The following is a 16,412-nucleotide window of genomic DNA, read 5'->3' on the forward strand; positions in this document are numbered from 1 at the left end:
CACTTTGCTGGAAGCCTTTGCTTCTGTAGGAGCAGAAAACTTTTCTTTATCAGGTGCTTTGACTGGTCTAATAAATAAATTGGCATAAGTTAGATTAACAAGTTTAATTTGTTATGTATTGGAGCCCCATGAAAACTCAGAGGCTCAAAGACAGACATTTGAGGCTTATATGCCCACCCCCCCAAGCTAAGGAGAAGGGGTTAAGGATCTGAGGCTTCAAAAGGGAGGAAGACAACCCACAGGAATATGGGAAGAGCTAGTGCTTGGGAAGCAAACATTTGCCGCTCCAGACAGGTAAGTCTTTTTGAGATAAAAAGCTGTCCTTGGTAAATGACTCTCTTCCTGGCATAGGTCTCCTAATCTACATTATTTTGAGCAGTTAAAGGAGAGACAAGGAACTTCTCCTGAGTCTGCTGGGTCTTAACTGACTGTAGCTCAAAGCAACCTGCATGCCAAAGTGGGACATTGGGGGGAGACATAATCTGCTCCCCTTAACTTCTCTTTAAGCAAACTTTCTAGTAACTTCGAATCATATTAAGAGCCTTCTTTATGTTTAAGAAACCAAAGCTCACAGATGGAGAACTTGGCCAATGTGCCCTTTGACCACCTGGTCCCCATCATGCTGTTCATCTGTGAAACTCCCAGGACCAAGGGTGGATAACATTCTTGATGGCTTTGTGTCTTGTTTTCTCAGCAGATCTTACTTCCTCAACTCTGTCTAGGATGCGATGTCAGGATGTTCACCAATTTGGTCAGAAGCTGGTTCGAAGGCGACAGTTGAAGCCCACTGAGGGGTCTGAGAGTCCCAAGGCCCGTCACCTGAACACCCTTGACCTGGTGGTCTTGGGTGTGGCCAGCACGCTGGGGGCCGGCGTGTACATCCTGGTGGGAGAAGTGGCCATGTTCATCGCTGGACCAGCGATCGTCATCTCCTTCTTGGTGGCCGCCCTGTCTTCTGTGTTGTCTGGGCTCTGCTATGCCGAGTTTGGGACACGGGTCTCATGGACCGGTTCTGCGCATCTCTACAGCTACATCAGTGTGGGAGAACTGTGGGCTTTCATCACTGGTTGGAATCTCATACTAGCTTATGTGATTGGTGAGATGATGGGTGGAAAAGGTGTGGGGCTTGAGATCAGAAATTAGGAGTGAGGATTGGGTCTTTGGTCGTTCACGAGCACTTTGTCATCCACTTTGTTGGAGGAAGAGGAGGGTAATAGTGTCAGGAAAACTCCACAACTTCTTTCTACTCAGCTTTCTCCTGCTTCCTTAAATGATGGACCAAGAACCCAGAGGAAAGGAAACTGTCGGGAGTGGGTGAGAGGGAGGTGTGTTCCACAGGCTCCTCCCCTCACTATATTGACATCTCTGCTCAGTTGTTGCATTCATGGGATTTCTCTTTACCACTTGATTTAAGATTTCAACCCTCATCTCCCATCTTTCCTGTTCCCACTTCACTGTTTTCTTACATAACGTTGATCACCTACTAATGTGTTAATAGTTGACCTATTTGGTGATCATTTGTACCTACTCTCCCCACCTCATGAAGAAGAATTCTCTGAGAGTAGGTATTGATGCAAAATCTTGGCTCTCTGTGCACCAACACCAAACAGAAATACAGAGACAGAGTCATGAAGGAGAAGGAGAGAGTGGCTTTATTTCTTTGCCAGGCAAAGGGGGAACACAGTAAGATAGTGCCTTAATAAGAGTGTCCCCACTCCCCGGGGAAAAGGGAGAGACTATATAGTCAGGGCTCCTGGTCAGAGCTATCCTGACAAGCTCACGGTATGTGCAGAGTATCAGGTGATTAGGTCTCCTAATTTTTTTTTTTTAAGTTTTTCCTTCTTTCTTTCTTTTCTTGAATATTTATTTATTTGACTGTGTCAGGTCTTAGCTACACACACAGGATCTTTCATTGTGGGGCATGGAATCTCTAGTTGTGATGCTCACATTTAGTTGCTCTGTGCCACATGGGATCTTAGTTCCCTGACCAGGAATCGAACGTGAGTCCCTTCATTGCAAGGCAGATTCTTAACCACTGGACCATCAGGAAAGCAACCAACAAACCACCTAATATTGATGAGCTTCCGTGTTCCCTTTAATCTTGCCTCAGGTGGTTTCTTGACCTCCCTGCCTTGATTAGCAACTCTTTGAATCTGTCCTTTGGAGCTCAGGGAAGGTCAGGGAGGCTGGAGTTTTGCCTACAAGAAATGGGGGACAAAAAGGCCTCTGTGCCCAGAGTCCCACAGAGCCCTGCTCAGCATCAGTATTTTGTAATTTTCCCCCAAAATATATCATGTGGCACACAGAGGGTTTCAATTTAAGTTTGTTAACAAATGTTCCTTCTGCTGCTGCTGCAGCCGTTGCAAGTGTGGCCAGGGCCTGGAGCCACACCTTCGACAGCCTGATTGGGAACCACATCTCTCAGGCGTTAGAGGGAACTTTCTCTCCGTATATGCCCTACTTCCTGGCCACGTACCCAGATTTTGTTGCACTGGCCATGTTGCTGCTTCTCACTGGTAAGCTGGGGATTTTCATGATAGGACGGGAAGGGTGGGGTGTGGAGGGGGAAAGGGGGTGGGGAAGGCTTGGGGTAGCAGCATGGTAGGGGATTAGATCTGGGAAGAATGGTCTGCGGTATGATAGACAGGAAGGCAAGACATAGACCGTTATTTCCCACCCTTGGCATTACTGATCTTCTAGGCTGGAACAGCCTGGGTGTGGGGGCTAACCTGTGACTGTAGGGTTTTCTTAATTTAATCATTGTTGGATGTGTAGCATCTATGAACTAAGTTCAGTAGATATGGGTGACACCAACCCCCCAAATTGTGACAACCAGAATGTCTCCAGGGAGTTTCTTGGTGGCTTCACCTCAGATCAGTTGCTCAGTCATGTCCAACTCTTTGCAACCCCATGGAGTGCAGCACGCCAGGCTTCCCTGTCCATCACCAACTCCCGGAGCTTGCTCAAACTCATGTCCATTGAGTCAGTCATGCCATCCAACCATCTCATCCTCTGTCATCCCCTTCTCCTCCCGCTTACAATCTTTCCAAGCATCAGGGTCTTTTCCAATGAGTCAGTTCTTTGCCTCATGTGACCAAAATATTGGAGTTTCAGCTTCAGCATCAGTCCTTCCAGTGAATATTCAGATTGATTTCCTTTAGTATGGACTGGTTGGATCTCCTTGCAGTCCAAGGGACTCTCTAGAGTCTTCTCCAACACAGCAGGTCAAAAGCAGCAATTCTTCAGTGCTCAGCTTTCTTTGTAGTCCAACTCTCACATCCATACATGACTACTGGAAAAACCATAGCTTGGACTAGATGGGCCTTTGTTGGCAAAGTAATATCTCTGCTTTTGAATATGCTATCTAGGTTGGTCATAACTTTCCTTCCAAGGAGTAAGCATCTTTTAGTTTCATGCCTGCAGTCACCATCTGCAGTGATTTTGGAGCCCAACAAAATAAAGTCAGTCACTGTTTCCACTGTGTCCCCATCTATTTCCCATGAAGTGATGGGACCAGATGCCATGATCTTAGTTTTTTGAATGTTGAGTTTTAAGCCAGCCTTTTCACTCTCCTCTTTCACTTTCATCAAGAGGCTCTTCAGTTCCTCTTCACCTTCTGTTACAAGGGTGGTGTCATTTGTGTATCTGGTGGTTTAGTGGTTAGGATTCTGGGTTTTCACTGCCATGGCCCAGGTTCATCCGTGGCAAGGGAATGGAGATGCTACGAACCATGGCATGGCCAAAAAATGAACAAAAAAAACAACAAAAAAAGAGAATGTCTCCAGACGTAGCCAACAGTCTCTTGGGGAACAAAACCACTCCCAGCTGAAAATTATTTACTTAGACTGACAAGTTTCTTCCTCTGTACTGAGACCAAACTTTTTTTTTCAATTAAGAGAAAATTTACATAGCATAAAATTAACCATTTAATTATTTCCCCCAATTTAGTTAACTGACATCCAACATTATCTAAGTTTAAAGTGTACTACATGATGATTTGATAGACATGTCTACTGTGAGATGACTGCCACAGTAAGAAACAAGCTACCTTAAAGTGTATTTAGTGGGACTTCGTATCTTCACAGTGTTGTATAACCATCACCCCCATCTAGTTCCAAACAGTTGCATCACAACCAAAGGAAACCCTGCACCCACTGAGCAGTCACTGTCTATCTATCCACCACCATCAGCCCTCCTGACACTGTAGTCACTGGTCTGCGTTCTGTCTATAGGGATTTGGTTATTTTGGATGTCTCATATTCCATCTTTCCCACAGGACTACTGGTTCTGGGAGCTTCTGAGTCAACCCTGCTTTACAGAGTGTTCACAGGCACCAACATTTTGGTTCTCAGCTTCATCATCGTCTGTGGCTTCTTTAAGGGAGACCTGCACAACTGGAAGCTTACAGAACAGGACTACACATTGAACACATCTGAATCCATTGGCACCTCTAGGTTAGGAGGGTTCTCTGGTCCATAGCGACACTTGTGTGAAAGTGGGTGCAAGCCTGGAAATCTGGTGGGGACTAAAGTGTGGCAACCCACTCCAGCATTCTTACCTGGATAATCCCATGGACAGAGGAACCTGGCTGGCTACAGCCCATGGGGTCAAAAGAGTCGGTCATGACTAAATGAGTAAACCACCACCAAAGAGACCTGGGCTGATGGATCTCAATGATGGGGGTCCTGGAGCCCAGCACTTGATATATGAAGGGAAGAGTCCAGTACAGATGGCTGAACTCACCTCACCCATGTTCTTCCTCATTCCTTCTCTCACCATAGGTTGGGCCCTCTGGGTTCCGGAGGGTTTGCACCTTTTGGCTTTGATGGGATTCTCCAGGGAGAAGCTATGTGTTTCTACATGTTTATTGGTTTTGATGCCATTGTCACTAAAGGTAATATAGTCACTGTGCTTCTCATCAGGGGTTTGGCCACAGATTAGGCTGCCCTTGGGCATAGGGGTCAGAAGAAGGATAAGCTGCTTTTGATGGTGCAAGAGGAAAAGGGATATTGTGCTTTCGCTCCCTGTGTTTTCCTAACCTAGTGTATCTATGCATCCTGCATGGGAAGAAGTCCTAAATCCTGAGCTGTCCATCCCCGTGAGCACCATGATCACGATCTTCATCTGCTTTTTGGTGTGCTTTGGTGTCTCAGCAGCACTCACCCTCATGCTGCCCTACTACCAGATTCATCCTGAGAGCCCCTTGCCAGAGGCTTTCCTCCTTGTTGGGTGGGGCCCTGCCAGATATGTCATGTCTGTTGGCACCCTCTATGCTCTTACATCCAGGTCAGTATCATGGCTTTCTCCCCATTGACTGTCAGATACTCTGGTATCCCAGCCCTTGGATTAATTTTATTTTTAAACTTTACAATATTGTATTAGCTCTGCCAAACCTCGAAATGAATCCGCCACAGGTACACCCGTGGCCCCCATCCTGAACCCCTCTCCCTCCCCCCTCCCCACACCCTCCCCCTGGGTCATCCCAGTGCACCAGCCCCAAGCATCCAGTATCGTGCATCGAACCTGGACTGGTGACTCACTTCATACATGATATTATACATGTTTCAATGCCATTCTCCCAAATCTCCCCACCCTCTCCCTCTCCCGCAGAGTCCATAAGACTGATCTATACATCACTGTCTCTTTTGCTGTCTCGTGCACAGGGTTATTGTTACCATCTTTCTAAATTCCATATATATGTGTTAGTATACTATATTGATGTTTTTCTTTCTGGCTTACTTCACTCTGTATAATAGGTTCCAGTTTCATCCACCCCATTAGAACTGATTCAAATGTATTCTTTTTAATGTCTGAATAATACTCCATTGTGTATATGTACCACAGCTTTCTTATCCATTCATCTGCTGATGGGCATCTAGGTTGCTTCCATGTCCTGGCTATTATAAACAGTGCTGCGATGAACATTGGGGTACATGTGTCTCTTTCCCTTCTGCTTTCCTCAGTGTGTATGCCCAGCAGTGGGATTGCTGGATCATAAGGCAGTTCTATTTCCACTTTTTAAAGGAATCTCCACACTGTTCTCCATAGTGGTTGTACTAGTTTGCATTCCCACCAACAGTGTAAGAGGGTTCCCTTTTCTCCACACCCTCTCCAGCATTTATTGCTTGTAGACTTTTGGATCGCAGCCATTCTGACTGGCGTGAAATGGTACCTCATAGTGGTTTTGATTTGCATTTCTCTGATAATGAGTGATGTTGAGCATCTTTTCATGTGTTTGTTAGCCATCTGGATGTCTTCTTTGGAGAAATGTCTATTTAGTTCTTTGGCCCATTTTTTGATTGGGTCATTTATTTTTCTGGAGTTGAGCTGTAGGAGTTGCTTGTATATTTTTGAGATTAGTTGTTTGTCAGTTGCTTCATTTGCTATTATTTTCTCCCATTCTGAAGGATGCCTTTTCACCTTGCTAATACTTTCCTTTGATGTGCAGAAGCTTTTAAGTTTAATTAGGTCCAATTTGTTTATTTTTGCTTTTATTTCCAATATTCTGGGAGGTGGGTCATAGAGGATCCTGCTGTGATGTATGTCAGAGAGTGTTTTGCCTATGTTCTCCTCTAGGAGTTTTATAGTTTCTGGTCTCATGTTTAGATCTTTAATCCATTTTGAGTTTATTTTTGTGTATGGTGTTAGAAAGTGTTCTAGTTTCATTCTTTTACAAGTGGTTGACCAGTTTTCCCAGCACCACTTGTTAAACAGATTGTCTTTAATCCATTGTATATTCTTGCCTCCTTTGTCAGAGATAAGGTGTCCATATGTGCGTGGATTTATCTCTGGGCTTTCTATTTTGTTCCATTGATCTATATTTCTGTCTTTGTGCCAGTACCATACTGTCTTGATGACTGGCTTTGTAGTATAGTCTGAAGTCAGGTAGGTTGATTCCTCCAGTTCCATTCTTCTTTCTCAAGATCGCTTTGGCTATTCGAGGTTTTTGGTATTTCCATACAAATTGTGAAATTATTTGTTCCAGCTCTGTGAAGAATACTGTTGGTAGCTTGATAGGGATTGCATTGAATCTATAAATTGCTTTGGGTAGTATACTCATTTTCACTATATTGATTCTTCCAATCCATGACCACGGTATATTTCTCCATCTATTAGTGTCCTCTTTGATTTCTTTCACCAGTGTTTTATAGTTTTCTATATATAGGTCTTTAGTTTCTTTAGGTAGATATATTCCTAAGTATTTTATTCTTTCCGTTGCAATGGTGAATGGAATTGTTTCCTTAATTTCTCTTTCTGTTTTCTCATTGTTAGTGCATAGGAATGCAAGGGATTTCTGTGTGTTGATTTTATATCCTGCAACTTACTATAATCATTGATTAGTTCTAGTAATTTTCTGGCAGAGTCTTTAGGGTTTTCTATGTAGAGGATCATGTCATCTGCAAATAGTGAGAGTTTTACTCCTGCTTTTCCAATTTGGATTCCTTTTATTTCTTTTTCTGCTCTGATTGCTGTGGCCAAAACTTCCAAAACTATGTTGAATAGTAATGGTGAAAGTGGGCACCCTTGTCTTGTTCCTGACTTTAGAGGAAATGCTTTCAATTTTTCACCATTGAGGATAATGTTTGCTGTGGGTTTGTCATATATAGCTTTTATTATGTTGAGGTATGTTCCTTCTATTCCTGCTTTCTGGAGAGTTTTTATCATAAATGGATGTTGAAGTTTGTCAAAGGCTTTCTCTGCATCTATTGAGAGAATCATATGGTTTTATTTTTCAATTTGTTAATGTGGTGTATTACATTGATTGATTTGCGGATATTGAAGAATCCTTGCATCCCTGCGATAAAGCCCACTTGGTCATGGTGTATGATCTTTTTAATGTGTTGTTGGATTCTGACTGCTAGAATTTTGTTAAGGAATTTTGCATCTCTGTTCATCAGTGATATTGGCCTGTAGTTTTCTTTTTTAGTGGCGTCTTTGTCAGGTTTTGGTATTAGGGTGATGGTGGCCTCATAGAATGAGTTTGGAAGTTTACCTTCCTCTGCAATTTTCTGGAAGAGTTTGAGGAGGATAGGTGTTAGCTCTTCTCTAAATTTTTGGTAGAATTCAGCTGTGAAGCCGTCTGGACCTGGACTTTTGTTTGCTGCAAGATTTTTGATTACAGTTTCAATTCCCGTGCTTGTGAGGGGTCTGTTAAGATTTTCTATTTCTTCCTGGTCGAGTTTTGGAAAGTTGTACTTTTCTAAGGATTTGTCCATTTCTTCCACGTTGTCCATTTTATTGGCATATAATTGTTGATAGTAGTCTCTTATGATCCTTTTTATTTCTGTGTTGTCTGTTGTGATCTCTCCATTTTCATTTCTAATTTTATTGATTTGATTTTTCTCCCTTTGTTTCTTGATGAGTCTGGCTAATGGTTTATCAATTTTATTTATCTTTTCAAAGAACCAGCTTTTGGCTTTGTTGATTTTTGCTATGGTCTCTTTTGTTTCTTTTTCATTTATTTCTGCCCTAATTTTTAAGATTTCTTTCCTTCTTCTAACCCTGGGGTTCTTAATTTCTTCCTTTTCTAGTTGCTTTAGGTGTAGGGTTAGGTTATTTATTTGACTTTTTTCTTGTTTCTTGAGGTATGCCTGTATTGCTATGAACTTTCCCCTTAGCACTGCTTTTAAAGTGTCCCATAGGTTTGGGTTGTTGTGTTTTCATTTTCATTAGTTTCTATGCAAATTTTGATTTCTTTTTTGATTTCTTCTGTGATTTGTTGGTTCTTCAGCAGCGTGTTGTTCAGCCTCCATATGTTGGAATTTTTAATAGTTTTTCTCCTGTAATTGAGATCTAATCTTACTGCATTGTGGTCAGAAAAGATGCTTGGAATGATTTCAGTTGTTTTGAATTTACCAAGGCTAGATTTATGGCCCAGGATGCGATCTATCCTGGAGAAGGTTCCATGTGCGCTTGAGAAAAAGGTGAAATTCATTGTTTTGGGATGAAATGTCCTATAGATATCAATTAGGTCTAACTGGTCTATTGTATTTTTTAAAGTTTGTGTTTCCTTGTTAATTTTCCGTTTAGTTGATCTATCCATAGTTGTGAGTGGGGTATTAAAGTCTCCCTCTATTATTGTGCTATTGTTAATTTCTCCTTTCATACTTGTTAGCGTTTGTCTTACATATTGCGGCACTCCCGTGTTGGGTGCATATATATTTATAATTGTTATATCTTCTTTTTGGATTGATCCTTTGATCATTATGTAGTGACCGTCTTTGTCTCTTTTCACAGCCTTTGTTTTAAAGTCTATTTTATCTGATATAAGTATTGCTACTCCTGCTTTCTTTTGGTCCCTATTTGCATGGAAAATTTTTTTTCCAGCCCTTCACTTTCAGTCTGTATGTGTCCCCTGTTTTGAGGTGGGTCTCTTGTAGACAACATATGTAGGGGTCTTGTTTTTGTATCCATTCAGCCAGTCTTTGTCTTTTGGTTGGGGCATTCAACCCATTTATGTTTAAGGTAATTACTGATAAGTATGATCCCGTTGCCATTTACTTTATTGTTTTGGGTTCGAATTTATACACCATTTTTGTGTTTCCTGTCTAGAGAATATCCTTTAGCATTTGTTGGAGAGCTGGTTTGGTGGTTCTGAATTCTCTCAGCTTTTGCTTGTCTGTAAAGCTTTTGATTTCTCCTTCATACTTGAATGAGATCCTTGCTGGGTACAATAATCTGGGCTGTAGGTTATTTTCTTTCATCACTTTAAGTATGTCTTGCCATTCCCTCCTGGCTTGGAGACTTTCTATTGAAAGATCAGCTGTTATCCTTATGGGAATTCCCTTGTGTGTTATTTGTTGTTTTTCCCTTGCTGCTTTTAATATTTGTTCTTTGTGTTTGATCTTTGTTAATTTGATTAATATGTGTCTTGGGGTGTTTCGCCTTGGGTTTATCCTATTTGGGACTCTCTGGGTTTCTTGGACTTGGGTGATTATTTCCTTCCCCATTTTAGGGAAGTTTTCAACTATTATCTCTTCAAGTATTTTCTCATGGTCTTTCTTTTTGTCTTCTTCTTCTGGGACCCCTATGATTCGAATGTTGTAGCGTTTAATATTGTCCTTGAGGTCTCTGAGATTGTCCTCATTTCTTTTAATTCGTTTTTCTTTTTTCCTCTCTGATTCATTTATTTCTACCATTCTATCTTCTAATTCACTAATCCTATCTTCTGCCTTTGTTATTCTACTATTTGTTGCCTCCAGAGTGTTTTTAATTTCATTTATTGCATTATTCATTATATATTGACTCTTTTTTATTTCTTCTAGGTCCTTGTTAAACCTTTCTTGCATCTTCTCAATCTTTGTCTCCAGGCTATTTATCTGTGATTCCATTTTGATTTCAAGATTTTGGATCAATTTCACTATCATTAATTGGAATTCTTTATCAGGTAGATTCCCTATCTCTTTCTCTTTTGTTTGGTTTGGTGGGCTTTTATCCTGTTCCTTTATCTGCTGGGTATTCCTCTGTCTCTTCATCTTGTTTAAATTGATGAGTTTGGGGTGTCCTTTCTGTATTCTGGAAGTTTGTGGAGTTCTCTTTATTGTGGTGTTTCCTCGCTGTGTGTGGGTTTGTACAGGTGGCTTGTCAAGATTTCTTGGTTAGGGAAGCTTGTGTCGGTGTTCTGGTGGGTGGAGCTGTATTTCTTCTCTCTGGAGTGCAATGAAATGTCCAGTAATGAGTTATGGGATGTCTATAGTTTTGGGGTGACTTTGGGCTGCCTGTATCTTGGAGCTTGGGGCTGTGTTCCTTGTTGCTGGAGAATTTGCTTGGTATGTCTTGCCCTGAAACTTGTTGGCCCTTGTGTGGTGCTTGGTTTCAGTGCAGGTATGGAGGCATTTGATGAGCTGCTGTCAATTAATTTTCCTTGGAGTCGGGAGCTCCCTGGAGTCAGGGTTTGGATTTAAGCCTCCTGCTTCCAGTTATCGGTCTTATTTTTACAGTAGTTTCAAAGCTTCTCCTTCTATACAGCACCATTGATAAAACATCTACGTTAAAGATGAAAAGTTTCTCTACCATGAGGGTCACCCAGAGAGGTTCACAGTGTTACATGGAGAAGAGAAGAGGGAGGAGGGAGTTAGAGGTGACCCAAATGAGATGAGGTGGGATCAATAGAGGAGAGAGTGGGCTAGCCAGTAATCTCTTCCTTGTGTGCACTCCACAACTGGGCCGCTCAGAGTTGTTCACAGAGTTATACAGAGAAGAGAAGAAGGAGGAAGGTGACAGAGGTGGCCAGGAGGATAAAAGGGGGGAATGAAAAGGAGGGAGACAGATCCAGCCAGTAATCAGTTCCCTAAGTGTTCTCCACCGTCTGGAACACACAGAAATTCACAGAGTTGGGTAGAGTAGAGAGGGGTTAGGGAGGCGACACAGGCGACCTGGTGGAGAAAAAGGAGAGTCCAAAGGGAGAGAGAGCAGTCAAGCCAGTAATCTCGCTCCCTAGTGAAAAATGTGTCCTGAAGATTGGGTTCTTAAAGCTACAAAATTGGTAACAAATACATAAAAGCAAAAATTAAAAATCTAGGGTAGAGTTTGGAATTTCAAAAATACAATGTTAAAGAAAGAAGAAGGAAAAGAAAGAGAAAAAACGAACAAACAAAAAAAAAACAAGGTCGCGAAAATTATAAAGAAAATATAGGTACAAAATTGATAATTAATACCAAAAAGCAAAAGTTAAAAGTCTAGAGTAGAGTTTGGAATTTCAAAAATACAATGTTAAAAAAAGAAGAAGAAAGAGAGAGAGAAAAAAAAACAACAAACAAAGTCACATAAATTATAAAGAAAATACAGGTACAAAATTGATAACAAATACCAAAAAGCATAAATTAAAAATCTAGAGTAGAGCTTGGCATTTCAGATACACAATGTTATTTAAAAGAAGAAGAGAAAGAAACAGAGAAAAAAAGAAAAATTTAAAAAAGGGTCACAGAAATTATATAAAAAAAAAAAAACTATAGGTACAAAATTGATAACAAATACCAAAAAGCTAAAATTAAAAATCTAGAGTAGAGTTTGGAATTTCAAAAATACAATGTTAAAAAAAAGAAGGAAAAAAAAAAGGTCAAAAAAATTATAAAAAATATATATGAAGTTTTCTTTTAAAAAAAGAACAGGGTCTTCTCTTTATTTTTTTTTTTGCAAAGTAATCAGTTATAAAAGTGAAAATTAAAGGAATAATAGAGGACTTAAATTTTTTTTAATTAAAAAAATAAAAATAAAAAAAGAAAGAAAGAATGATCGCAAAAATATATCTAGGACTTTCTCCGGTTTTGTTGTGAGTATTGTGGGTTCAGTTCATTTTTGGCTACTTCCTTGGTCCGACTTATATTTCTCAAGATCTATAGGCCCTTTCCTATGTAGTTGGTAGTAACCACAGGGTTTTAATCTATTGCCTGTAGCTTCCAAGACGGTTCCCTCTGTTATAGCTTCTTCTGTTTGCTGGTCTCTTCAGTGTCTGGTTTCCGCCCTGACACAAAGGGGATGATGGAGGACACTTTTTTTTTTTTTTTTAGGCTCACTTGTTCAGTCGCGCTGTGGGGAGGTAGGGAGGGATGCTGCAAACAAATAACACTGGCGTGTGCTCGCAGTGCCTCAGCCACACTGGGTCTCCCCCCCCCCCCCCGTTCACGGCGCGTGTAGACCCCCTGCCCACGCTGCTCAGGCTCTAGGTTGCTCTGCCGGGAACCATCGGAGGCCCTGGGCTGCCTGCACTACCTGGTCCAAGCCGCTCAGGTTCAGGCACTTGGGTAGTCCTCAGAGGTGCAGACTCTCGGTTGGGCCTGCGTTTTGTGCCCTTCCCAGATCCGAGCAGCTCAGGTGATGAGGTGTTTGGCGCGCGCGACTGCTGCGACTTTTCGCCTCCCCACCGCTCAATTATCTAGGTATGCAACCGGTGCACCTTCTCAGGCAGATGTTGACCGTCCAGACCCCCAAGAAGTTTTAGTTAGCAAAGAAGCCTGCTTACAGTTTTATAGATAAAGTCTCTCTGGGGCTGCGATTGTCCCCTTCCGGCTCTGGCTGCCTGTCACCGGAGGGGGATGGTCTGCCGCCGGCTATCTCTGTTCAGTCCTTTGTTCCGTGCGCGGGCCTGGCGGTGTCTTAGGTTAGGGCTGGCTTTTCACGTGGTAGATATCCCACAGTCTGGTTTGCTAGCCCAAATTATTTCACTCAGATAGCGCTCCGGGTATTCAGGCCAGATCCTTGCGATGCAGCCCGCGCCCCGCCTCCCTGCCCAGCCCCCACTTGCTAATGGTGGATGCAGGCGTCTGCGCTGCTTCTCCGCTGGGTGAGTTACCGTAGGGCTCGCAATGTGCGGGTTTTAATTGTTTATTTATTTTTCCTCCCTGTTATGTTGCCCTCTGTGCTTCCAAGGCTCGGCACAGATTTGGCATTGAGAAGGTTTCCTGGTGTTTGGAAACGTCTCTCTTTTTAAGACTCCCTTCCCAGGACGGAACTCTGTCCCTCCCTCTTTTGTCTCTTTTTTTGTCTTTTATATATTTTTCCTACCTCCTTTCTAAGACTTGGGTTGCTTTTCTGGGTGCCTGATGTCCTCTGCCAGCATTCAGAAGTTGTTTTGTGGAATTTACTCAGCGTTTAAATGCTCTTTTGATGAATTTGTGGGGGAGAAAGTGTTCTCCCCGTCCTACTCCTCCGCCATCTTAGCTCCTCCCCGCCGCCCGCCCCCCCGCCCTTGGATTGAGAGATAAGAAGGAAGGACACCTGGCACCATGTAGACTGGAGCATGGATGCCCCGGTCCTCCCTTCCTGTCTCTCTATGTCCTCATATACATCTACATTTTCTTTTCCAGTCTCCTAGGTGATATGCTTCCCATGCCTCAGGTGATTATACGTGATGGCAGAGGATGGACTCCTTTTTCGGGGACTTGCCCAGATCCATGCCCACACAGGCACCTCTGTCATGGCCAACATGTCTTCTGGAAACCTTGCAGGTGAATAAACAAAACCCATCCCTTGTTTGATCATTTCCTTACCTTTGATATTTCCGGCTGTTTCTCACTCCCTTCCCCACCTTGTCTGTGCCCTCATCCTAGCGGTCATGGCGTTACTCTTCAAGTTCAGCGATCTGGTGGACCTCCTATCAATCGGGACCGTGCTTGTTTACTCCCCACCTTGTCTGTGCCCTCATCCTAGCAGTCATGGCGTTACTCTTCAAGTTCAGCAATCTGGTGGACCTCCTATCAATCGGGACCCTGCTTGCTTACTCCCTGGTGACTCTGTCTGTGCTTGCCTCAGGTGAAACTCCGCTACACCTTGGCTGGGAGTCGTGGACTCAAGGGGAGCTAAGACTCTTCTAGCTTTATGTCCTGCTCTGCTGAAGTTGGGAAAGAGTTGGATTAAACTCTCTGATGATGGATGAGTATATGGTCTGTTGTTAATATTGCCTTAATATCCTCTCACTCAGGTACCAGCTGGATCAGAAGTTCAGCAAGGAGAAAATGAGGACGAAATTGAGATGAAGCCTAAAGTTGAAGAAAACCCTTCAGAGCCTGTATCTGAAGCAGGAAACTCAAATATTCTGAAGAGTCTGTGGTTCCCTACCAGCACCATCCCCACCCGGAAATCTGGCCAGATTGTCTATGGATGTGCCTTCCTGCTTGGTGAGCAATGGGACTTCTCTTTGGTGGTATTCTGAAATTGACAGGATGGGTTGGAAATATGTGTCTTTTTCAGTTATGAAGTACTAGAGAAATGATGGCCCTTCCTGATGTGGGCAGCCTGGGGAGGGGTGTGGCCTGAGGTCCTGATATCTTTGTCTTCTGGGTCCAGCCTGTTCTCCTCCACCTTGACCCTTGCAGTTCTCCAGCTGATGGTCCTGAGCCTGATCCTGGCCCTGTTGACCAGCCGTGTATTCTCTGGACTCTCAGTGTACATGACAGTGGCTGTGCTGCTGTTGCTCACCACTGGGGTCATGGCCGTCATCTGCAGGCAGCCCCAGGACCCCTCTCCTCTTCCGTTCAGGGTAAGTGAGGGACTTCCCTGGTGGTCCAGTGGTTAAGAATCTACCTTGCAATGCAGGGGATGTAGGTTAGATTCCTGGTGTGGGAACAAATACCCCATATGCTGTGGGGCAAATAAGCCCATGACCCACAACTAGAGAAGCCTTTGGGCCACAACTCAGTTCTGATGAAGCCAAATTAATTTGTTAATTAATTTTTTTAAAGTAGGTGACCTTATGTGCCCAAACTATCCACCTTGAGTGAATGAAGTCTATCTGCTTTGACGTCTAAAAATCCTTTACTGAATGTGGGAAGATGGGAAATTGCTCAAACCAATGGACCCTTCCCTGATCCACACTCAATGCTTCACATACCCAGTTTCAGTAGGCACTGAACACACAGCTTCAATAGGACTGGAGTCTTCCTGCCCACATGTGGGTTGCGGGCTCCTTTTCTGACATCTGGGCTGTGTTCAGGGATGAACTGACTCTGCCCACAGGTCCCTGCTCTGCCTGTCTTCCCACTGGTGAACATCTTTCTGGACGTTTATCTGATGATGCAGATGACTTCTGGGGCCTGGATCCAATTCAGTGTCTGGAATGCCATTGGTAAGTGGTTTTCTGGGATTAAGAGATCTCTCAGTTGACTGATCCCCATCCTCTTCCTAACATCACTCCCCTATTCTGTGTCAGATACCCTCATAGGAGACCTAGTGAGCAAGTGTGGGGTTCCCTGGTGTCTCAGTGGTAAAGAATCCACCTGCCAATGCAGGAAACATAAGAGACATGGGTTCAATCCCTGGATCAGGAGGATCCCCTGGAGGAGGAAATAGTAACCCACTCCACTACTCTTCACTGGAGAATCTCATGGACAGAGGAGCCTGGAGGGCTATGGTCCATGGGGTCACAAAAGAGTCAGTCACGACTGAGGGACTGAGCAGGCACATGAGTGTGTACACGACTGTGTATCAGTAAGGATACCACCTACTTTCCCTTCTCATTGTCTCATTTCCCTGCTAGGATTTGCTATATACTTTGGCTATGGGATCCGACATAGCCTGGAGGAGAACTAGAAGCAACAGCCTCCACCTCCCAAACTCTTCACTCAAGCATCCTTATTCCTGAATCATCTTAATCACAGGACATAAATGCCATGTGGAATCTTTTCATATGCTAGAGGAATCTTCTGGTTAAAGGGGCACTTTAAGCCTCTATGGACTATGAAGGTGCAATGCATTTCAGTTCAGTTCAGTTCAGTCGCTCAGTCATGTCCGACTCTTTCCAACTCATGAAATGCACCACACCAGACCTCCCTGTCCATCACCAACTCCCAGAGTCCACCCAAACTCATGTCCATTGAGTCGGTGATGCCATGCAACCATCTCATCCTCTGTTGTCCCTTTCTCCTCCTGCTGTCAATCTTTCCCAGCATAAGGGTCTTTTCAAATAAGTCAGCTCT

The 16,412-nt window shown here is 43.2% G+C and overlaps 1 protein-coding gene across 1 annotated transcript; it reads left to right on the forward strand.

The window, feature by feature from the left end:
- The first annotated feature begins 723 nt into the window (after nucleotides 1–723).
- On the forward strand, nucleotides 724–16,026 carry LOC129631182 (cationic amino acid transporter 3-like). The gene is given in 12 exon segments (XM_055552010.1): nucleotides 724–1,096; nucleotides 2,358–2,516; nucleotides 4,277–4,454; nucleotides 4,782–4,894; nucleotides 5,070–5,286; nucleotides 12,763–12,769; nucleotides 13,814–13,946; nucleotides 14,149–14,250; nucleotides 14,427–14,615; nucleotides 14,814–14,977; nucleotides 15,454–15,562; nucleotides 15,974–16,026. Coding segments are annotated over 12 exon segments (1,797 nt in total).
- Nucleotides 16,027–16,412: the final 386 nt, after the last annotated feature.

Source organism: Bubalus kerabau, chromosome 17 (genome assembly GCF_029407905.1).
Source record: "Bubalus kerabau isolate K-KA32 ecotype Philippines breed swamp buffalo chromosome 17, PCC_UOA_SB_1v2, whole genome shotgun sequence".
Taxonomy (NCBI): Eukaryota; Metazoa; Chordata; class Mammalia; order Artiodactyla; family Bovidae; genus Bubalus; species Bubalus kerabau.